The following is a 23668-nucleotide window of genomic DNA, read 5'->3' as shown; positions in this document are numbered from 1 at the left end:
ACTGACCGGCAGGCTTGTCTGGTTACAGTATATAAAGCTACCTGAAGAAAATTACAGGTGTTCTATTTGATCCTATTAGTACCACGGTCAGGCAGCTAGACTATTTACATTTAGTACAGTGTGTCCTGCTCACAGTGTTCAGCTAGATCCGTTCCTGTTATCTTCCTACTGACAGGCAGGCTTGTCTGGTTACAGTATATAAAGCTACCTGAAGAAAATTACAGGTGTTCTATTTGATCCTATTAGTACCACGGTCAGGCAGCTAGACTATTTACATTTAGTACAGTGCGTCCTGCTCACAGTGTACAGCTAGATCCGTTCCTGTTATCTTCCTACTGACAGGCAGGCTTGTCTGGTTACAGTATATAAAGCTACCTGAAGAAAATTACAGGTGTTCTATTTGATCCTATTAGTACCACGGTCAGGCAGCTAGACTATTTACATTTAGTACAGTGCGTCCTGCTCACAGTGTTCAGCTAGATCCGTTCCTGTTATCTTCCTACTGACAGGCAGGCTTGTCTGGTTACAGTATATAAAGCTACCTGAAGAAAATTACAGGTGTTCTATTTGATCCTATTAGTACCACGGTCAGGCAGCTAGACTATTTACATTTAGTACAGTGCGTCCTGCTCACAGTGTTCAGCTAGATCCGTTCCTGTTATCTTCCTACTGACAGGCAGGCTTGTCTGGTTACAGTATATAAAGCTACTTGAAGAAAATTACAGGTGTTCTATCCCAGCTTAGTGCAGCTACAGGCCATTAGTATGTCTGGAAGGCCAAGAAGGAGAGGCAGACAGTCACAAGCCAATAAGAGAGGGCAAGCAGGCTCTGTGTCTAGTGCTGGTCGTGGAGACGGTGCATCCTCATCAGCACGTGGCCATGGGACACGCTTGGCCTTTTTTTCGGCAGCTGGCCATGTTGAGCCGCAACATGCGGAAGACTTGGTCGAGTGGATGACCAAGCCGTCCTCATCCTCCTCATCCTCTCTCACCCATGCCCAGGGTGCTTTGTCTGGCAAAGCAGCGGCCTCTTCCCTCAGCTCAATGTCATCAGTGACTCCTTCCCTAGCTCCACCATGTCCTCATGAGGATTCCCTCGAACTGTTTGACCACAGTGTTGGGTACATGCTCCAGGAGGATGCCCAGCGTTTGGAAGGCTCTGATGACGATACTGAGCTCGATGAAGGCAGTAACATGAGCGCGGACAGAGGGGGTGCCCAAGAAGGACAGCAATCTGGCAGTCATGCTCCCCCTGCTGCAGCATACTGCCAGGTTTGCTCCAGTGATGAGGAGGGAGGGGATGATGAGGTCACTGACTCAACGTGGGTGCCTGATAGGAGAGAGGAGGAGGAGGAGGAGGAGGAGGAGGAGGAGGAGGAGGCGGCAGCACATCACCAACGAGGCAGGATGCCCTCCAGGGGCCAGCCTAAGGGCAGCACATTGACTGCATCACACCCCAAAGCTCCACATGTGCAGGGCGCTGCAGTCTCTGCGCGTTATTCAAAAAGTTCTTTGGTGTGGGCCTTTTTTGAGACGAGTGCATCAGATCGCACCGCTGCTATTTGCAACATATGTCTCAAGCGTATCTCGCGTGGCCAAAATATCTCCCGCTTGGGTACCACATGCTTGACCAGACATATGTTGACCTGCCATGCAGTTCGTTGGCAAGCGTATCTAAAAGACCCACACCAAAGAACAAAGAGGATCTCTCCTTGCTCCTCATCAGCTGAGATTTCCAACCCCACTAGACCTTCAGTCCTCTCTGAGACCTGCAGTGAGAGGAATGAAGGTGTAGAATTAGGTGTGTCACAGCCAAGTACTTGTGGGCAATCTGCTTTTGGTACACCGACGTCAGATTGTACCAGGCAAATTTCCCTGCCCCAGCTGCTGCACCGCCGAAAGAAGTTTGCTCCCAGCCATCCACATGCCCAGCGGTTGAATGCTAGCTTGGCAAAATTGCTAGCACTTCAACTGCTGCCTTTTCAGTTGGTAGACTCTGCCCCCTTCCGTGAGTTTGTGGAATGTGCGGTTCCTCAGTGGCAGGTACCCAAACGCCACTTTTTCTCACGGAAGGCGATTCCGGCTCTCTACCGGCATGTGGAAGGCAATGTCCATGCCTCGCTGGACAGGGCGGTCAGCGGTAAGGTGCATATTACCGCTGACTCATGGTCCAGCAGGCATGGACAGGGACGTTACCTAAGTTTCACGGCGCATTGGGTGACTCTGCTGGCAGCTGGGAAGGATGCAGGACAAGGTGCAGTAGTGTTGGAGGTTGTTCCGCCACCACGCCTCCAAAATGCTGATTGTGACACACCTCTCTCCTCCACCCCCTCCTCTTCTTCTTCCTCCATGGCCTCTTCCTCGGAACCAGCGGTGCTCCGTAGGCGTTCAAGGGGCTACGCAAGTACGCAGGCCAAAAGATGCCATGCGGTGCTTGAGCTGGTGTGCTTGGGGGACAGGAGCCACACTGGGGCAGAGGTTCTGTCAGCTCTGCAGGGGCAGGTTCAGAGGTGGTTGACGCCACGCCAACTTAAGGCAGGAATGGTGGTTTGCGACAATGGCACCAACCTCCTCTCTGCCCTCCGACAGGGACAAATGACCCATGTGCCCTGTTTGGCTCACGTCCTTAACTTGGTGGTGCAGCGGTTCTTGGGCAGGTACCCGGGCTTACAGGATGTCCTGAGGCAGGCCAGGAAAGTCTGTGTGCATTTCCGCCGGTCATATAATGCCAGTGCTCGGCTGACGGACCTCCAAAAGGAGTTTAACCTGCCCAAGAACCGCCTAATCTGTGACATGCCCACCAGGTGGAACTCAACGTTGGCCATGCTGCAGCGGCTGCACACGCAGCAGAGGGCCATCAATGAGTACCTGTGCGACTATGGCACCAGGACAGGGTCAGGGGAGCTTGGTTTTTTTTCCCCACGCCAGTGGGCCATGATCAGGGATGCATGCACTGTCCTGTCACCATTCGAGGAGGCCACGAGGACACTGTCCCCCTTGTCCACCTGTTGGAGCACACGCTGCGTGGAATAATGGACAGGGCACTTGAGGCAGAACAGAGGCAGGAAGAGGAGGACTTCCTTAGCTCTCAAGGCCCCCTTTATCCAGACAGTGTTCCTGCGTGCCCGCCGATCACACAGGAAGAGGACGAGGAGGAAGAGGAGGAGGAGGAAGATTGTGTCAGTATGGAGGTGGAGCCTGGCACTCAGCATCAGCAGCAGTCTTTAAGGGATCAGTCCCAAGAAACACATGGACTTGTACGTGGCTGGGAGGAGGTGGCTGCGGACCATGTCGTTCTTAGTGACCCAGAGGACTCCGGACCGAATGCCTCAGCAAACCTACGCTGCATGGCCTCCCTGATCCTGCAAAGCCTGCGTAAGGATCCTCGTATTCGTGGTATCAAGGAGAAGGACCAATACTGGCTGGCAACCCTCCTTGATCCACGTTACAAGGGTAAGGTTGCGGACCTTATCTTGCCATCGCAGAGGGAGCAGAGGATGAAACATCTTCGGGAGGCCTTGCAGAAAGGTCTGTGCAACGCGTTCCCAGAGACTGGGAGGTTACAAACTCCTGTTTCTGGACAACGTGTTCCTGAGGCTTCGGTCAGTCAAAGAAGGAGCGGTGGAGAAGGTGGCCGTCTGACCGATGCGTTCAGACAATTTTTTGGTCCGCAGCCCCAAGGTATGATCGGTTCCAGCAACCATCGCCAGCGTCTGTTTTACATGGTGCAGGAATACCTAGGGGCAAGATCAGACTTGGACACCTTTCCCACCGAAAATCCTCTGGGTTACTGGGTCTTGAGGATGGATCACTGGCCAGAGCTTGCACAGTATGCAATTGAGCTACTGGCCTGTCCTGCATCCAGCGTTCTTTCGGAACGCACATTCAGTGCTGCTGGAGGCGTGGTAACCGATCACAGGGTGCGTCTGTCCACCGACTCGGTCGATCGGCTGACCTTCATAAAAATGAATGAGTCTTGGATCACCACCAGCTACCAAGCACCTGATGCTGATGTAACCGAATAATTTTTTTTGAAATCTCAGATCCCTTCAAAGACTGCCTATGCTGATGCTGAGTGACTATCCCTGAGTAATTATCCTCTTCCTCCTCAATCATCACGCTGATAGCTTGTAAGAACATTTTTGGTTCTGGGCGCCACCACCAGTGCCTAAGGCACAATTTTTCAGCCCCTGTTTAACAGGGGCGTGTAATTACAATTTTTGATGTAATACTTTGCAGCAGGGCTCGTTCCTGCATTCCAACTAGAGTGTCTGTGAGGGGTTGCAGTGTTGTGGCACCAGCACCAGTGCCTAAGGCCCAATTTTTCTGCCCCTGTCTAACAGGGGCGTGTAATTACAATTTTTGATGCAATACTTTGCAGCAGGGCTCGTTCCTGCGTTCCAACTAGAGTGTCTGTGAGGGGTTGCAGTGTTGTGGCACCAGCACCAGTGCCTAAGGCCCAATTTTTCTGCCCCTGTCTAACAGGGGCGTGTAATTACAATTTTTGAAGCAATAATTTGCAGCAGGGCTCGTTCCTGCGTTCCAACTAGAGTGTCTGTGAGGGGTTGCAGTGTTGTGGCACCAGCACCAGTGCCTAAGGCCTAATTTTTCAGCTCCTGTTCAACAGGGGCATGTAATTACAATTCTTGATCTAATATTTCACAGCAGGGCCCTGTGAGGGCTTACAGTGTTGTGGCCACAGCAACACCTAAGGCCCAAATTTCTGCTGAGTATATAGGGCAGGACCCTACTTTCAAACATCTAACTTACAAACGACTCCTACTTGCAAACGGAAGGAGACAACAGGAAGTGAGATGAAATCTACCCCTAGGAAGGGAAATTCTCTCCTGTAAGAGTTAATATGGGAAAACAAGTTCTCCTTTCCACTGATGCTTTCCAATCCTTGTTCCACAAAAAAACCCAAATTTTCAAAAAACATTTTTCATTGGGACAAAAAAGTGAGGTGAAATCTTCTGAAGAGGAGGAAAGACAGCAAAACAAATGTCACAGGGGTGATAACCCTTCCCTATGTTTTCCAAAAAGCTTAGAAAAGATTTTTTGGCTGGAGCTAAACACGTTAAAAATGTTCAAAATTACAAACAGATTCTACTTAACAACAAACCTACAGTCCCTGTCTTGTTTGCACCGCCTGTATACTGCTGTTCAGAGTATATAGGGCCTGGTGGCCCCACACCTTTCCTTATTTTAATTTGGGTGCGGGGTTCCCCTTAATATCCATACAAGACCCAAAGGGACTGGTAATGGACTGGGGGGTACCCATGCCGTTTGTCTCACTGATTTTCATCCATATTGCCATGACCCGACATGACATTAAACCCGCAAGCAGTTTTAAATGAGATTTTTTCCTTTAAAAATGACATTTGGTGCAGGGACTGTTCTAAACATGGGAAACACGCGTCACTTTACAGGCATACTATAGACACCCCCCAGGTACGATATTTAAAGGAATATTTCACTTTTTTTTTTTTACTTTAAGCATCATTAAAATCACTGCTCCCGAAAAAACGGCCGTTTTTAAAAGTTTTTTTTGCATTGATACATGTCCCCTGGGGTAGGACCCGGGTCCCCAAACCCTTTTTAGGACAATACCATGCAAATTAGCCTTTAAAATGAGCACTTTTGATTTCGAACGTTCGAGTCCCATAGACGTCAATGGGGTTCTAACGTTCGTGCGAACTTTCGGTCCGTTCGCGGGTTCTGGTGCGAACCGAACCGGGGGGTGTTCGGCTCATCCCTACTCACCCCCTACATCCCCCATTCTCTCTCTCTTGCCCCCTTCAACCCCCTATTTCCTACCACCCTCTCTCTCTTTCACCCTCTCTCTATTCCTCTTTTTCTCACCCCCTCTCTCTCGTCCCCATCTCTCTCATTCAACGCCTTTCTCTCTCTTTTCCCCTCCCTCTCATCCCCTCTCTTTCAGCCCCCTATCTCGCTATCACCCCCCCCCCCCCCCTCTCTCTCTCTCTCTCTCTCTCTCTCTCTCTCTCTCTCTTTAATTTAATTCAACAAAAAATTGTTTGCGTTTTCATTTTATTTATTTTCATAAAAAGGCCCACCAAAATCCTTAGCACCAGGCCCATGTTGCTCTTAATCTGGCCCTGCTGACAGTCCCTCTGCTTTCCTATTAAAAACTGACCACACTAAGCAGGAGAACACACCATGGTCAGTTCTCTAGCTCTGCTGGGAACTCAGTCTGCTCTCCTCCAATGATCAGAGTTGTCCTGACACCCCCCCCCCGCTGCACAGCCATTCACTGGGAAGATCAGTGTGCCGCTGCTTCTCCTCCCCCTACTTTTATACAGCTGAGAATAGAGGGAATGTGATCAGTTAGAAAAAGAGGGGAAAAAGCTATTTATAATGTTTTTTTTTATTTCTGTACACAAATATTTTGCCTTCCATTTCTATTTTAAACTGAATGGGTTGTTTTACAAGATGATAATTTACAATCACTTGAAGTCGTGGCCCAGACATGCCGTATTTAGGAATGTAAATCTATAATTGCCAATTATGAGTAGTCTCTGCCTTTTTGGATCAGTTCTCTCACCAGTAATGTATAGAAACCTAAATTTGGAAATCATTGGGGTTGATTTACTTAACCACTTGCTTACTGGGCACTTAAACCCCCCTCCTGTCCAGACCAATTTTCAGCTTTCAGCGCTGATGCACTTTGAATGACAATTGCGCGGTCATACAACACTGTACTCAAATGAAATTTTTATCATTGTTTTCCCAGAAATAGAGCTTTCTTTTGGTGGTATTTGATCACCTCTGCAGTTTTTATTTTTTGTTAACAAAAATTTAAAAGACCGAATTTTTTTAAAAAAAAAGTTATTTTTTTAAATTTTGTTATAAAATTTGGCAAACAGGTAATTTTTCTGTTTCATTGATGTACGCTGATGAGGCTGCACTGATGGGCACCGATAGGCTTTCCTGATGGGCACTGATGGGCTGCATTGATGGGCATCGATAAGGTGGCACTGGTGGGCACTGATAGGCGGCACTAAAGGGCATTGATAGGTGGAACTGTTGGGCACTGATAGGTGGCACTGATGGGCACTGATCTTCACTGGTAGGTTACATTGATAGGCAGCACTGCTAGGTGGCACTGATGAGGCACTGATTGGCACCACTGGTTGGCATTGATAGGTGGCACTCATGGGCATTGGTAGGTAGCACTGGTTCCACTGGCAGGTGGAAATGACAGTTGGCACTGGCAGGCGGTAATTGTGGGCACAGATGAGGCAGACTTGCCTCTTCCTCTTCAGGACCGATGTCCCTTGCACATAAGCAACGATTGCAACGATTACTAAGCTTTTGTTTGCATCACGTGATCAGCAGTCATTGGCTGACAGCTGATCACATGGCAAGGGGCCGGGACCGGCCCCTTACTCGGATCTGTGATCACCCGAGTCTCAGGGGGTGCATGCAAAGGGGAGGACGTCATATGATGGCCTCCCGGAAATTCAGGTCTGCACTGTGGCCGTCATTCGCTATAGCGCGGACGCCAAGTGGTTAAAGTGGAACTACACTGTGTCTGAGCACCACAAACCCAAAACACTATTTAATTCATAATATTCAAAGCAACCCCCCCCCCCCCCAATCCACATCTCCATGCTTTATTTTGCTGAGAAATCCTTTAGAAAAACACCCCCTCTCATTTCTGACCGTGGCCATCTTGAATAAGGACAGATGATTCATAGAGCAATTACATCCTGGAATCCATTTGCCCTTAGCTCAGGCATGCAGACAGGACAGTTTGCTTAGCTGAAAAAACCCTCCTCCTCTCCTGAAGACTCCAGGGATTGATGACATCATTTGCCTATACATGGAAACCAGGAAGCAACTGAAGAAATGAAAAAAACTGAAAATATGATATACCGTATTTATCGGCGAATAACACGCACAGGAGTATAACACGCACATTCATTTTAAGAGGGAAGTTTCAGGAAAAAAACTTAAATTTTTATTAAGGGACTTTGAAGCAAAATAAGGGTCAGTGCCCATCTGCAGCCTCACAAGTGCCATCAATGCAGCCTCATTAGTCCACATCAATGCAGCCTCACCATTGCCATCAATGCAGCAGCCTCACCACTGCCTTCATATCAGCAGCCTCACCATTGCCATCAGTGCAGCCTGATCGATGCCCATCTGCAGCCTAGAGGGGACAGGAAGGGGGCGGGACCAGCGCCGACAGATTACATACAGTGAGAATCTCCTATGATAGACAGAACAGTGGTCCAATGGCGACCCACAAGACGGGACTTCCTATTACAGAGGCCGCCAAGTAAACAGGAGATTCTCACTGTATGTAATCTGATGGCGCTCGTCCCGCCCCCCTCCCGGTCCCCTCCGAGGCAGCTAAAATTGAAATATTGGCGTATAACACGCACACGCTATTTGCACCCGATTTTCAGGGTAAAAAAGTGAGTGTTATACGCCAATAAATACAGTAATTCTCTATTTACTAATACTAGCAGCGTGAGGATTTAAAATAGACAATGATGATTGAGAGAGTGAAGTTCCACTTTAATGTACAACTAGAGGAAAAACTTTTTTTTAGTACTGGATAGATTGGTGAAGGATTAGAACCCCTGTCAGGTTTTATTGCTGTCTGTGCCCCTGTTATGGAGATTCTCTCTCTATTTGTTCTGTTTACCATTATCACTGAAAGTAAAAGAAAATCCCAATTTTGGATTGTCCCCAGAACAGTAATAGAGGGGAATTTTTCAATGAGGTCACTGCTTCTGGTGATCTGGCGGGGCTCCAAGGATTCTTTTAACCACTTGCTGACCAGCCGCTGTCATTGTACTGCGGCAGGTCGGCACATTCCCGCCAACCGTCGTAGCTGTACGTCAGTCCCTTTAAGCGCGATCGCGGGCACCAGAGCCAAAACAGGAACGTGTAAACTCACAAATCCCTGTTCTGTGAGGAGAGGAGAGAGATTGTGAGTTCCTACTAGCTAGGAACCACGATCTGTCATCTCCTCTACTCAGTCCCCTCCCCCCACAGTTAGAACACACACAGGGAACACATTTAACCCCTTGATCGCCTCCTAGTGTTAACCCCTTTTTATAGCATTTTTATAGCACTGCTCACTGTATAATTGTCAATCGTCCAAAAAATGTGTCAAAATTGTCAAAATCTGTCCACCATAATGTCGCAGTCCTGATCAAATTTGCAGATCACCGCCATTACTAGTAAAAACAAAAATAATAATAAAAATTACATAAATCTATCCCCTATTTTGTAGATGCTATAACTTTTGTGCAAACCAATATACATTTATTGCGATTTTTTTTTTTAACCAAAAATATGTATAAGAATACATATCGGCCTAAACTGAGGAAAAAAATGTGCTTTTTTTAGAAAAAATTGGGGATATTTATTATAGCAAAAAGTACAAAATATTGTGTTTTTTTTTAAATTTCGCTCCTTTTTTGTTTATAGCGCAAAAAAATAAAACCGCAGAGGCGATCAAATACCACCAAAAGAAAGCTCTATTTGTGGGGAAAAAAGGACGTTAATTTTGTTTGGGTACAACGTCACACGACAGTGTCAGGTAAAGCGACGCAGTGCCGTATCGCAAAAAATGGCCGGTCATTGAGCAGCCAAATCTTCTGGGGCTGAAGTGGTTAATTTGTAGGGATTTCCTCACTTCCTGTTTGATTATGGGATAGAAAACGAAGAGAAATCTCCCCAATGGGACACAGATGGAAAACAGATGGAGTTATGAACCTTCCTTTATTTAAATGAGAAAAAAATAAGTTGTGCCTATAGTTCTACTTTAAGGCAAACAGACTGTGCACTTTACAAGTTGCTCCAGAGATTAGTAAATGAGGTAAAGCTTCACTTTACAAAGAATACCCAATCACATGCAAGGAAAAAAAATGAAATTTAGCCTGCACACGATTGGATGATGGACATCAGCAGAGCTTCCCTTCATTTCAGATCTTCCCCTCATTAACTAAGCTCTGGAGCAACTTCACTTGCAAAGTTCTCAGTCTATGTGCATTTAGTAAATCCACCCCATTCTATGTAGTAAAATATATCAATTCTTTCCTGTCATTTCGCCAGATTTTTAGAGACTTTTTTGTGAATATACAAGAATATCCATCATTTACTGCAAACCTCCAAATTACCGCAAACATAAAACAATGTACATGTATATCACAATGGTCTATTCCCTTGTTAGAATATACACTATATTACCAAAAGTATTGGGACGCCTGCCTTTACACACACATGAACCTTAATGTCATCCCAGTCTTAGTCCATAGGGTTCAATATTGAGTTGGCCCACCCTTTGCAGCTATAACAGTTTCACCTCATCTGGGAAGGCTGTCCACAAGGTTTAGAAGTGTGTCTATGGGAATGTTTGATAATTCTTCCAGAAGTGCATTTGTGTGGTCAGGTACTGATGTTGGACGAGAAGGCCTGGCTCACAGTCTCCGCTCTAATTCATCCCAAAGGTGTTTTATTGGGTTGAGGTCAGGACTCTGTGCAGTCCAGTCAAGTTCTTCCACCCCAAGCTCACTTACTTCATGCACTAGGGTGGGGGTCATCATCAGGTTGATTCACACGCTGTAGTCTTGTCATCACTGGGTAACGTCCTCAAACTCAGGTAGGCACAGAGGGGTGTTGTTCTCATGTCTGGTTGTCTCGTTCGCTAGTTTGTGTTTTCGTTAGGTGGGGCATGCCGCATGTTTCAGAAGCGATTATTTCACGTTGATCTACTTCCATCCACCAGCATGGAACATGTTCTGGACACTATTCTTTAACTCAGATTCATGTTGGCAATTAGGCTCTCCACAGCCTGTTACGGTTGCAAGTCAGGATGGAGGTGATCGAAGCTCGCTTGCGGGGTATCAGTGCACCCCTAGCTCCTGCTCTTTTTTCATTCCACAGGCAAGGTTGGCATCCCCTTAGTCTACCAGTCTTGTCAAGTCTTCTGCTTCAATATGTCTGTGCCAAGTAACGTTTCTTGATAGGGGCTGTGTAGGAATCTCCCATCCCCAGTAATCAGTCAGCCCCTGCTGAAGGATTTTTCAGTAGGCTTTCACACGGGCCTCATCACTATCTTGTCAGAGTTTTTTCGCATGTAGTATCTTGGCTTCAGCAGACACGTTTCGGAAGCAACTAATTCACATTCATTCAAGGGGGCTTGGTCTGGTTCTACATAATGTGTATAATGTGTGTGTATATATGTATAATGTATGTCTATGTGTATATTGTGTGTCTATGTGATTATACGTATAATGTGTGTCTATGTATTTATATATGTATATTGTGTGTCTCTGTCTATGTGTATATATGTACAGTTGTATGCAAAAGTTTAGGAACCCCTGACAATTTCCATGATTGTCATTTATAAATATTTGGGTGTTTGGATCAGCAATTTCATTTTGATCTATCAAACAACTGAAGGACACAGTAATATTTCAGTAGTGAAATGAGGTTTATTGGATTAACAGAAAATGCGCAATATGCATCAAAATGAAATTAGACAGGTGCATAAATTTGGGCACCCCAACAGAAAAATCACATCAATATTTAGTAGAGCCTCCTTTAGCAGAAATAACAGTCTCTAGACGCTTCCTATAGCCTGTAATGAGTGTCTGGATTCTGGATGAATGTATTGTGGACCATTCCTCCTTACAAAACATCTCCAGTTCAGTTAGGTTTGATGGTTGCAGAGTATGGACAGCCCGCTTCAAATCACCCCACAGATGTTCAATGATATTCAGGTCTGGGGACTGGGATGGCCATTCCAGAACATTGTACTTGTTCCTCTGCATAAATGCCCGAGTAGATTTTTAGCAGTGTTTTGGGTCATTGTCTTGTTGAAATATCCAGCCCCGGCGTAACTTCAGCTTTGTGACTGATTCCTCAACATTATTCTCAAGAATCTGCTGATATTGAGTGGAATCCATGTGACCCTCAACTCTAATGCCGCGTACACACGGTCGGACTTTTCATCTACAAAAGTCAGACGGATGCCGACGTACAAAATACGGCTGACAATCCGATCGTGTGTGGGCTTCCCCGGACTTTCAGCAGACTTTTCCAGCCACAAATCTGACGGACTTTAGATTTGGAACATGCTTCAAATCTTTACGTCGTAACTACGACGGACCCAGAAATCCGCTCGTCTGTGTTCTAGTCCGAGGGACAAAAACCCACGCTAGGGCAGCTATTGGCTACTGGCTCTGAACTTCCTTATTTTAGTCCGGTGTACGTCATCACGTACGAATCCGTCTGACTTTTGTGTGATCGTATGTAGGCAAGTCCGTTCGTTAGAAAGTCTGCCACAAGTCCACCAAAAGTCTGTCGAAAGTCTGTCGGACAGGCTGTCGGACTTTTGTAGACGAAAAGTCCGACCGTGTGTGCGTCGGTCAGTGCCCAGTACCGGCACTGACTACACAGCCCCACAGCATGATGGAACCTCCACCAAATTTTACTGTGGGTAGCAAGTGTTTTTCTTGGAATGCGGTGTTCTTTTGCCGCCATGCATAATGCCCCTTGTTATGACCAAATAAATCAATCTTTGTTTCATCAGTCCACAGAACCTTATTCCAAAATGAAGCTGGCTTGTCCAAATGTGCGTTTGCATACCTCAAGCGACTCTGTTTGTAGCGTGTGTGTGCAGAAAAGGCTTCTTTCGCATCACTCTCCCATACAGCTTCTCCCTGTGCAAAGTAGGCTGAATTGTTGAAGGATGCACAGTGACACCATCTGCAGCAAGTTGATGTTGTAGGTCTTTGGAGGTGGTCTGTGGGCTGTTTTTGACCGTTCTCACCATCCTTCGCCTTTGCCTCTCCAACATTTTATGTGGCCTGCCACTTCTGGTCTTAACAAGAGCTGTGCCTGTGGTCTTCCATTTCCTCACTATGTTCCTCACAGTGGACACTGACAGCTTATATCGCTACGATAACTTTTTGTAGCCTTCCCCTAAACCATAATGTAGAACAATCTTTGTTTTCAGGTCATTTGAGAGTTGTTTGGAGGCCCCCATGTTGCCACACTTCAGAGGAGAGTCAAAAAGAACAACAACTTGCAATTGGCCACCTTAAATACCTTTTCTCATGATTGGATGCACCTGTCTATGAAGTTCAAGGCTTAATGAGCTCACCAAACCAATTGTGTGTTCCAATTAATCAGTGCTAAGTAGTTAGAGGTATTCAAATCAACAAAATGACAAGGGTGCCTAAATTTATGCACCTGTCTCATTTCATTTTGATGCATATTGCACATTTTCTATTAATCCAATAAACCTCATTTCACTACTGAAATATTACTGTGTCCTTCAGTTATTTGATAGATCAAAATGAAATTGCTGATCCAAACACCCAAATATTTGTAAATGACAATTATGGAAATTGTCAGGGGTTCCTGTCATGTTTCACATGCCTTGTGATATGCTTTTAAATGTTATATGTATTATTCTGTATCTGGTTCCTCCCCTTCCTGTATCTCAGCCTATTCTGTATAGTTAGCCCCACCCTTCTCCCAGTAATGCATTTCTGCACACATGTGGACTGGATCACATTATGATCTTTTGACCTATCCGATGTTCATTGTTGTAAGATCCTCACAGTTCATGGTTTAAACTTCACAAGATCAACAAGGTGTCGTCTGGATCGAGTCACTGTCTGTTTATCCAAATAAGATTGGGGTTATCAACATCTCAACACAACTAACTATAAGTTATGGAGATCACACTTTCAATGCTTCGATTGGAGAGGCAGAACAGTTCCTAAACTTTTGCATACAACTGTATACTGTGTTTCTGTGTATATATATGTATACTGTGTGTCTATGTGTATGTATACTGTATGTTCCATGTGTGCCTACTGCCGCTCAACAGAAGTCGATTTAAACCCTCGTACACATGATTGGATTTTCCGACAACAAATGTGTGATGGCAGGGTTTTGTCGGATAATCCGACCGTTTGTACGCTCCATCAGACAATTGTTGTCGGAATTTCTGACAACAAATGTTTTATCAAATTTTCCGACAAGAAATGTTTCTTGTTGGATTATCCGATCGTGTGTACACAAGTCCATTGGAAAAAAATCCAAAGTACAAACACGCATGCTCCAAACCAATGCTAACCAAAGCACAACATTAGCAGAAGTTGCCCAAAGGGTGACGCTAAAGAGCTAAAAAACCACATAGTTTTGTGTAGGTTGGCTGAAAAAGTTCTGCCGTCTGTATGCATACCAAGTTCACGGCCAACGCCCTATACACAAAATTCCACAGATTTGTCCGATGGAAATCCGATTGTGTGTACGAGGCTTAACAATCCCATGTCCATGAAAAATCCACTTGTTGCCATTCGGAGGCAGCTGAATGGTGAACTGCTGAGCCCGGCCTTGGATCAGGCAGCAGGGCAGGTCTGGGTGCACACCTGTGTGGTGATATCATGGCACACATCAAGCATGGCTTTTATTCACATGCCCCACTGCCCAATCTGAGGCCAACCACAGCAGTTCACTATTCTGCTGGCTCTAAGTTCAGAGCCTGCAACAAGTGGATTTTTTTCTCTAGTTAAAAGCCTTTTCCTGCCATCTGCTTGCCACACCAAGCACTAAGGTGCTAAGGTGTGTGTAAGGGGAAACTAATAGAGGGTGGCACACTGGGGGGGCTCTGCCATAGAGTGGCACACTGGGGGGGCTCTGCCATAGGGTGGCACACTGGGGGGGCTCTGCCATAGGGTGGCACACGGGGGGCTCTGCCACAGGGTGGCACACGGGGGGGGAGCTCTGCCATAGGGTGGCACACTGCGGACTGTGATGTATAGGGAGAATGTTGGAACTTTGGTGTAAGGCAGGACTCTGATGTGAGCGTGGCGCTCATCCTGACTGCTGTACTCTACAGTACCTGACCACGAGAATGTGTTTCCAGCGCGATCCCATCGTGCTGGTTCTTGGCGACAGGGTACTGTACATCTCGCGCTGGCTCGCTCATCGGGAAAGGAAAACAGTTTTTTCCTTTCGCGATGAGCGGCAAACATTGCTGACAGGTGTCTGGTATGAATCATGAGGGGGAACACCGAGCCAAATTTTAAATAAAAAAACGGCATGGGTTCCCCTCCAGGGGCATACCAGGCCCTTAGGTCTGGTATGGATTTTAAGGGAAACCCCCTACGCCGGAAAAACGGCATGGGGTCCCCCCAAAATCCATACCAGACCCTTATCTGAGCACCCAGCCCGGCCGGTCAGGAAAGGGGGTGGGGACGAGCGAGCGCCCCCCTCAACCATACCAGGCCGCATGCCCTCAACATGGGGGGGTGGGCGCTTTGGGGCAGGGGGGCGCCCTGCGGGCCCCCTAACCCCAAAGCACCTTGTCCCCATGTTGATGGGGACAAGGGTCTCTTCCCAGCAAACCTGGCCGTTGGTTGTCGGGGTCTGTGGGCGGAGAGCTTATCGGAATCTGGGAGCCCCCTTTAATAAGGGGGCCCCCAGATCCCAGCCCCCCACCCTATGTGAATGAGTATGGGGTACATCGTACTCCTACCCATTCACCTGGGGGAAAAAGTGTCAATAAATAAACACACTAGACAGGTTTGTAAGCACTTGACAACTGGGCACTTAAACCCCCCTCCTGCCCAGACAAATTTTCAGCTTTCGGTGCTCTCACACTTTAACAAGTACTCAGTCATGTAATACTGTACCCAAATGAATTTTTTGTCCTTTTTTTCATACAAATAGAGCTTTCTTTAGGTGGTATTTGATCACCTCTGGGTTTTTTATTTTTTGCGCTATAAATGAAAAAAGACTGAAAATTTTGAAAAAAAAATTTTCTTAGCTTCTGTGATAAAATTTTGCAAATTAATTAATTTTTCTTCATAAATTTTGGCCACAATTTATGCTGCTATATATCTTTGGTAAAAATAACCCAAATTAGTGGATATTATTTGGTCTGTGTGAAAGTTAGAGAGTCTACAAACTATGGTGCTAATCATAAAAAATTGATCGCACCTGATGTACTGGTGGCCTCATTTCTTGCAACCCGAACAAGTCAGGAAAGTACAAATACCCCCCAAATGACCTCTTTTTTGAAAGTAGACAATCCAAGGTATTTAGTAAGAGGCATGGTGAGGTTTTTGATGTTGTCATTCTTTCCCACAATTCTTTGCAAAATGAAGACTTTTTTTTCCCACAAAATTGTCATTGTAATAGGTTATTTCTCTCACATGGCATGTGTATACCACAAATGACACCCCAAAATACATCCTGCTACTCCTCCTGAGTATTACGATACCACATGTGTGGGACTTTTTCACAGCCTAGCCACAACATGAGGCCCAACATGCAGGGAGCACCATGTTCTAGGAGCATAAATTACACATCTAACTTGTTGACTACCTATTACATTTTTGAAGGCCCTGGAGAACCAGGACAATGACACGTGACACTGACGTGGCACTGATGAAAGATGGCACTGATACGTGGCACTGATGACACTGATGTGGCACTGATGACAGATGGCACTAATATGTGGCACTGGTGACAGATGGCACTGATGACACGTGACACTGATGATAGATGGCAATGATGACACGTGACACTAATGACAGATGGCACTGATGACACGTGGCACTGATGACAGATGGCACTGATGACAGGTGGCACTAATACGTGGCACTGATGACATGTGGCACTGATGACAGATGGCACTAATACATGGCACTGATGACAGATGGCACTAATACGTGGCACTGATGACAGATTACACTAATACGTGGCACTGATGACACGTGACACTGATGACAGATGGCACTGATACGTGGCACTAATGACACGTGACACTGATGACAGATGGCAAGTGACACTGACAGGTGGCACTGATACGTGGCACTGATGACAGATGGCACTAATATGTGGCACTGATGACAGATGGCACTTATACGTGGCACTGGGGACAGATGGCACTGGGGACAGATGGCACTGACAGATGACAGTGGGGACAGATGGCACTAACGTCACTTTTTTTTCCATTTTTTTTTCTGACACATGCTGCAGTCGTTAGCTCTCCCTCCTCACACGCTGTCTCTGTGTGAGGAGGGAGAGCTGGCGATGAGAGATGATCTCATATGTTTACATATGAGATCATCTCTCATTGGAAGCTCCGATCGCGCTGTAAACAGCCACTGTGATTGTCCATTTACAGCGATCTGTGACTGGCTGTGTCCAAGGGACACGGGCAGCAGAGAATTTCCCCGATGTGCGCCTGCAGGAGTGCGCATCACGGAAGTAAACAGGAGGACGTCCAGGGACACCCTCCCGGCAATTGGCGTCCACGCTGTAGCCGTCTTTCGGCTATAGCGCGGGCGCGAAGTGGTTAAAGTAATTTATTAGTCAGCTCCGGGGGTCTTCTTCTGACTTCGGGGGTCTTCTTACGACTTCTCTGCTCTCTCCGGCCTCTTCTCCCATTGTCCCGTTCTTCTCCCGCTCTCCGGCCTCTTCTCCACTCTCCGGTTCTTCTGCCGGGCTCCTCCGCTATCTTCTGCTCTTTTGCCGCTCTTTTTCTAGCGGTGGCCCAGTCTTCTCTGTCGTCTTGTTCCCTCTTCTCTTCTTCCAATGTTGACACGACGCTCTCTCCCGCTGTAATGCTGTGTGAGCAGTGCCCAATGACTTATATAGGCATGGGCGTGGTCACCGGGTGATGCCACCCGGTGACCCCACCCATAATAACGTCACAGTCCCGGGGCATGATGGGACTGTTTGCTGACCATTTCTCTGTGAATGGAAAACTAGGGGTGGCAGTCTTTACGACTATTAGCTTGTAGTTTTCAATGAACTACCACGGCGCTGTGGAACACTGTAGTAGTTCATTGGTTCTTCCTTTCCGAATGTATCAGCTTCCTCATACGAGGTATGAGCATGCCCATACACTGACAGATCTGCAGGAGACCTGCATGGCATCAGAAATCTGCTGATCGCTGGTGCAATGCTTTACAGGCTCCCAAAACAAAAAAAATAAATGAACTTTTTTTACCTGCAAAAAAATTTGCATTTTTTTTTTTTCTTCTTATAACCACTTGCTGACCGCTGCATGAACTTATACGTCGGAAGAATGGCACGGACAGGCAAATGGCCGTACAGGTACGTCCCTTTGAATTTGCCGCCGTGTGGGCGCGAGCACCCCTGCCGCGAGCTCCGTGATTGTGGCCGCGGACATGTCCGCCGGTGTCCCGCGATCGTGTGTCACGGAGCTGCAGAACGGGGGATGTCAGTGTAAACAAGCATCTCCCCGTTCTGCCTAGTGTCAGGACACTGATCGTCTGCTCCCTCTCAGCAGCGATCAGTGTCGTGACACATTAAGCCACACCCTCTAACAGTTAGAATCACTCCCTAGGACACACTTTACCCCTTCAGCGACCCCTACTGGTTAACACCTTCACTGCCAGTAACATTTACACAGTAATCAATGCATTTTTATAGCACTGATCGCTGTATAAATGTGAATGGTCCCAAATTAGTGCTAAAATTGCCCGATGTGTCTGCCATAATGTCGCAGTCACGATAAAAAAAATCGCTGCCATTACTAGTAAAAAAAAAAAATATTTTAAAAAATGCCATAAATCTATCCCCTATTTTGTAGACGCTATAACTGCGCAAGCCAATCAATAAACGCTTATTGTGGTTTTTTTTTTTACCAAAAATATGTAGAAGAATATGTATAGGCCTTAACTGAGGAAAAAAAATGTTTTTTTATTTTTTGGGGGGATATTTATTATAGCAAAAAGTAAAAAATATTGCTTTTTTTTTTTTTTAAATTGTCGCTCTATTTTTGTTTATAGCGCAAAAAAAAAAAACCGCAGAGGCGATCAAATACCACCAAAAGAGAGCTCTAGTAGTGGGAAAAAAAGGACGTCAATTTTGATTGGGAGCCATGTCGTGCAACCGCGCAATTGTCAGTTAAATTGACGCAGTGCCGAATCGCAAAAAGTGCTCTGGTCTTTGGCCAGCCAAATGGTCCGGGGCTGAAGTGGTTAAGAGGAAGGGCTTAAATTAGCTGCCTTTCAAAACTACATACTGTAATACAAAATATATAAATACCAAACATAACAATCTTAATTGCATATACAAATAGAATGTAAATCAACAATGTGTGCACCAAATGACTTTGCAAACCCAGATTTTACCATGTAACAGTAGCCGTGACCTGTGCAGATCCTATGATATTTAGCACCAAAATGATATTAAAAGCACTCTGCATTTGCCCATCCAAGTGTGGTGACACACATCTAAGGCTTCATGTACACGGGACGTTTTTACAACCTCTCCTGAACGATTTAACTTGACAGATAGTAAGCCACGTTTAAAATGTCTGTTTTGCCACGTTTACAGGCTGCATTTAGCCTGCATTTAGCGGTGTTCTGCAAAATAGCACTTTTTTCAAAAAAGCCAAAAATGAAAAACGCCTGTAAAGGAAACGCGGCTAAACGCGAGTTACCTCGTTTAGCAGCGGTTGACGCTTGAAATGCCTCTAAACTCAGCTTCTGAACCCATTTTTTTTGTGTTCCAAAAAAAGCCTCTAAACGCAACTGCCTAGAAACGACTGTAAACGACCCTGTGTACATGTCCTGATAAGACAACATGGAGGAGAGTTCAGGGGCAGTTGAAAAAAATGCCCAAATGCTTCTAAACGTCTGTTTAGCAGCAGCAGTGTACATGAGGCCTAACACCCCTTTCACACTGGGGCGTTTCTCAGGCATTTTAGCATTAAAAAAGCGCCTGTAAAGTGCCTGAAAGAAGCCTTATCTGCAGGAGCTGCGCTGGCAGGGTGTCAAAAAAAGTCCTGCAAGCAGCTTCTTTGCAGTGCTTTAGAAGCGGTGAATACATTGATCCTAAAACGCCCCTTCCCATTGAAATCAATGGAAAGCATCTGCAAAATGCCTGCAAAGCGCCTTGGCAGCTGCACTTTATGGGCGCATTTAACCCTTTATTCAGCCACTAGCAGGGGTTAAAAGCGCCCCGCTAACGCTCGAAAAACAGTGCTTTACCAGCATTTTTCGGGCGCTGGCAGTGTGAAAGGGGCTCTTAGACCCCTTTCACACTGAGGTGTTTTTGCTGCGTTTTAGCTCTAAAAATAGCGCTATTAAAACACTCATAAAATGCTCCCCATGCATCTCAATGGACCCTTTCACACTGAGGCGTTGCGCTGGTGGGGCGTTGAGAAAAGTCCTGCAAGCAGCATCTTTGGAGCAGCTTTTGGGCGTTGAAAAAAATCGCTTCAAAAACGCCCCTCTCCATTGAAATGAATTGAAAGCTCTGTAAAAACGCCTGAATAGCGCCTATAATCCGCCCTGAGCTGTAGAAAAGTCACATGATCTCACAAAAAGGTAAACATGCAAGCAGAAAAGAGAGCATCTACATGTAGGGAGGTGTGGTTGTTCTTTGACGCCCATGCCCGTTGCGGTAATTTTACCGCTCGCGCCATAAAAACGCGGTAAAAACGCTAAGGCGTTTTAGGGCGTTTTTGAAGCGCCTCAGTGTGAAAGGGCTCGAGCCCCTTTACACTGAGGCGCTTCAAAACGCCCTAAAAATGCCTTAGCGCTATTACCACGTTTTTACCGCATTTTTGGGGTGCTAGCGGTAAAATTACTGCACCGATGTGGGCATTTTACCGGCGTTTTCCAAGCATTACTGAAGAATGGGCGTCAAAGAACAACCACACCTCCCTACATGTAGATGCTCTCTTTTCTGCTTGCATGTTTACCTTTTTGTGAGATCACGTGACTTTTCTACAGCTCAGGGTGGATTATAGGCGCTATTCAGGCATTTTTACAGAGCTTTATATTCATTTCAATGGAGAGGGGCGTTTTTGAAGCGCTTTTTTCAACGCCCAAAGACCCCTTTCACACTGGAGCGTTTTGCAGGCGCTATAGCGTTAAAAATAAATGCCCCAAAACATCTGCTACATTCATTCCAGTGTGAAAGCCCGAGGGAAAAAGTCCTGCCAGCAGCTTCTTTTGAGCGGTGAACTCACCGCTCCTCCACCGCTGCTCCCCATTGAGATCAATGGGGCAGCACTGCGATACCGGTGGCGTTTTGCGGGTGGATTTAACCCCTTTTCGGCCGCTAGCGAGGGTTAAAACCGCCCTGCTAGCAGCCAAATAGCGCAGCTAAAACAACGGTTTACTGCTGACGCCCGGGTGTCGGCAGTGTGAAAGGGGTCAAAAGCTGCTCCAAAGATGCTGCTTGCAGGAATTTTCTCAACGCCCCGCCAGCGAAACGCCTCAGTGTGAAAGGGTCCATTGAGATGCATGGGGAGCGTTTTATGAGCATTTTAATAGCTAAACGCTATTTTTAGCGCTAAAATGCCCCAAAAACGCCTCAGTGTGAAAGGGGTCTTAAAGCACTCGGGCTTTCACATTGGGATTGCAGATGAGGCTTCTTTCAGGTGCTTTTTTTAACGCTAAAGCACCTGAAAAACGCCCCAGTGTGAAAGGGGTCTAAAGCATCTGTATTGCCCACAGGATCTAAATCAATGCTATAATCCCATTAACACTGATGCTGCGCAGTTTGACTGCACTGCAGGTCTGGTGTGGGTTAGCTGTTCTTTCCCATCGACGTCTGTTATGTCCAACAGTTTTGGGGCATGCATGCAGGACTTTTGATGCACTTTCAGAAAGTACACCAAAACTGCAGGAGAGAATAAAAGTCAATGGCAGTCCCAACTTTCTGAGATGGGAATGAGGGACACCTATGAGCAAAAGTATGTAGGCATAGGACACGCCCCCTGCCACACCCCCATTAAAGGAGAATTGTAAGTGGTGCATTTTATATACAACTATATAGATCAGACCAAAATGAGGGACAAATGATGAGAAAAGAGGGACTTTGTTCCGAATGAGGGAGAGTCCCTCGAAATGGGCTAACCTGCACCAAACCCACAGGTACACCGTGCTACCCCACACTACGGTCTAATCACACTGCATGAGTGTGAAAGGGGCCTGTAGCCTCCCTGCGTATAAATGAGATGCCAGTGACCGGTATACCCCCATATACAACAGGCATCCAGACCCTTTGGCCAGCTTTACCATTTTCCAGGTCCTTCTTAAGTTCCAAGGCCGCTTGCCTCTCATTGATGCTTTCCAGAACATCCACCGTCAGCTCCGGTCCATAAGAATACATGTAATGACTCAGAATCAGATCCACTACATCTATACGATCTGCCATCTCTAGCTTTCTTCTGTGGATCATCCTGAAGCCCTCCTTTATTTTCCAGTCTGATAGTTTGTAGCAGAACCTCTTGAAGCTCTGCTCACTCAGATTATCCAAGGCCTTGATCAGGGCATCTCGCGTGGTGCGTACCATCCTCCCCTATGTGGTGCCTCAGAAGATGCCAACCTTAGCTCCGTCTCCAGCAGCTCATCTGCTCTTTCTCTTTTAAAGGGAAATATGTCTGCAACTTCCTAAATGAAAGTGAAAATAGTTTTCTTGTTTTTCTCCCGCCTTTTTTCCTTCCTTAAAAACTCTCTGACCGAATTCAAAGTGCCACGTAGATGAGTCCTGTTTGTTTTTCAATGCAGCAGTGAAGAATTTGTTGTATGTCTCTTCTGTCATGCGGATATATAGGACCTTGGAATGCAACTTCACAGGTAAAGAGCACAGGGGCCCCTCCCCCCTCCTCATATATAATAGCAGTTCAGTTCCTGGAAAACAGGTTTCCTCTCACAGATATGTGTTGTCTGCATTCATACTGTATATATTCCTATATAGAAAGTAGCCTACCCATTTACAACTGGTATTAAACCCTCATTATTCATTTAACATAACAAGTACCTCTCCTGGTAGAACTGTTTGATCAATAAACCAAAAGACTTGTCCTAAAATTCAACTCAAATTTTCCTCATCCTTATCTGAAGTTATGGACTAGTGTAAATGTCCAAAAGAACATAATTATAGGAAACAATGGGAAACAAATTTGTTTTCCTTTGTGGTTGCCAGGCTTACTGTCTATTAGGAATGCAAATTGTGTGAATGTAATTAAAAAAGCCAACTAAGTGGTAGAACCATTTTCCACAGTTGCCCCCTAATAAATGTCCCTGTAGGGTCCTAGTGCATGTGGCCCTTTAGAACTTACTGTGTGGCTCTTAATCCCCAGCAGCCCATATCCAGTGTTTTTTTTTGCCTAGGTGCTTACCCAGAGACAGAAAAGAAAAATAACAATTATTTTCTACCAGATAAATAAGTTGGGTTTTGTTACCTTTCAGACTTCCTTACTTTTTCTTTTGTCCATTATTTTTTTTCTCTGATCTTCAGGAACAGATCTTACTCAAAGGAATATCAAATGTGGTGCCAGTAATATTTGAGGTGGACTATAGGAGACTCAGAATTGTAATGAAACTGTAATGGGAGTGATCTCTCTCAGAGTCTTGTGTAACATATTACTATTCTCCCACAACTGCTTCTTTTGCTAGTCTGTAGTCTTTGACCATCTTTCGGAGGTTGCCCAAAGTCACTGACCATCTACTGTAGCACGTTTGTTTAATTTTTGAGTAGCATTACATCCACTAAACATTATATGCAGCTCTTTGGTGATGTCATGGGATCTATTGAGGCCCCTGTTTCGTCAGAGTAGGCGATCAGTCAGATTGTGTAACAGAAGTGACGTTCCGTCGCCGCCATCTTGC

The 23668-nt window shown here is 46.0% G+C and overlaps 1 protein-coding gene across 1 annotated transcript in view; it reads right to left on the bottom strand.

Moving 5' to 3' along the window:
• The window catches only part of LOC141148367 (uncharacterized), a 636575-nt gene extending 613910 nt beyond the window's left edge, over positions 1-22665 (bottom strand). Inside the window, exon 1 of the mRNA XM_073635776.1 lies at positions 22073-22665. Coding sequence (XP_073491877.1) covers positions 22073-22349 — 277 coding nt within the window. The 5' untranslated portion in view covers positions 22350-22665. The remainder of the gene's footprint in view (positions 1-22072) is intronic.
• Positions 22666-23668: the final 1003 nt, after the last annotated feature.

The sequence above is a fragment of the Aquarana catesbeiana genome, linkage group LG06 (assembly GCF_042186555.1).
Source record: "Aquarana catesbeiana isolate 2022-GZ linkage group LG06, ASM4218655v1, whole genome shotgun sequence".
NCBI lineage: Eukaryota > Metazoa > Chordata > Amphibia > Anura > Ranidae > Aquarana > Aquarana catesbeiana.
The sequence above is the reverse complement of the archived record's forward strand: the minus strand, read 5'-3'. Positions and strand labels throughout refer to the sequence as shown.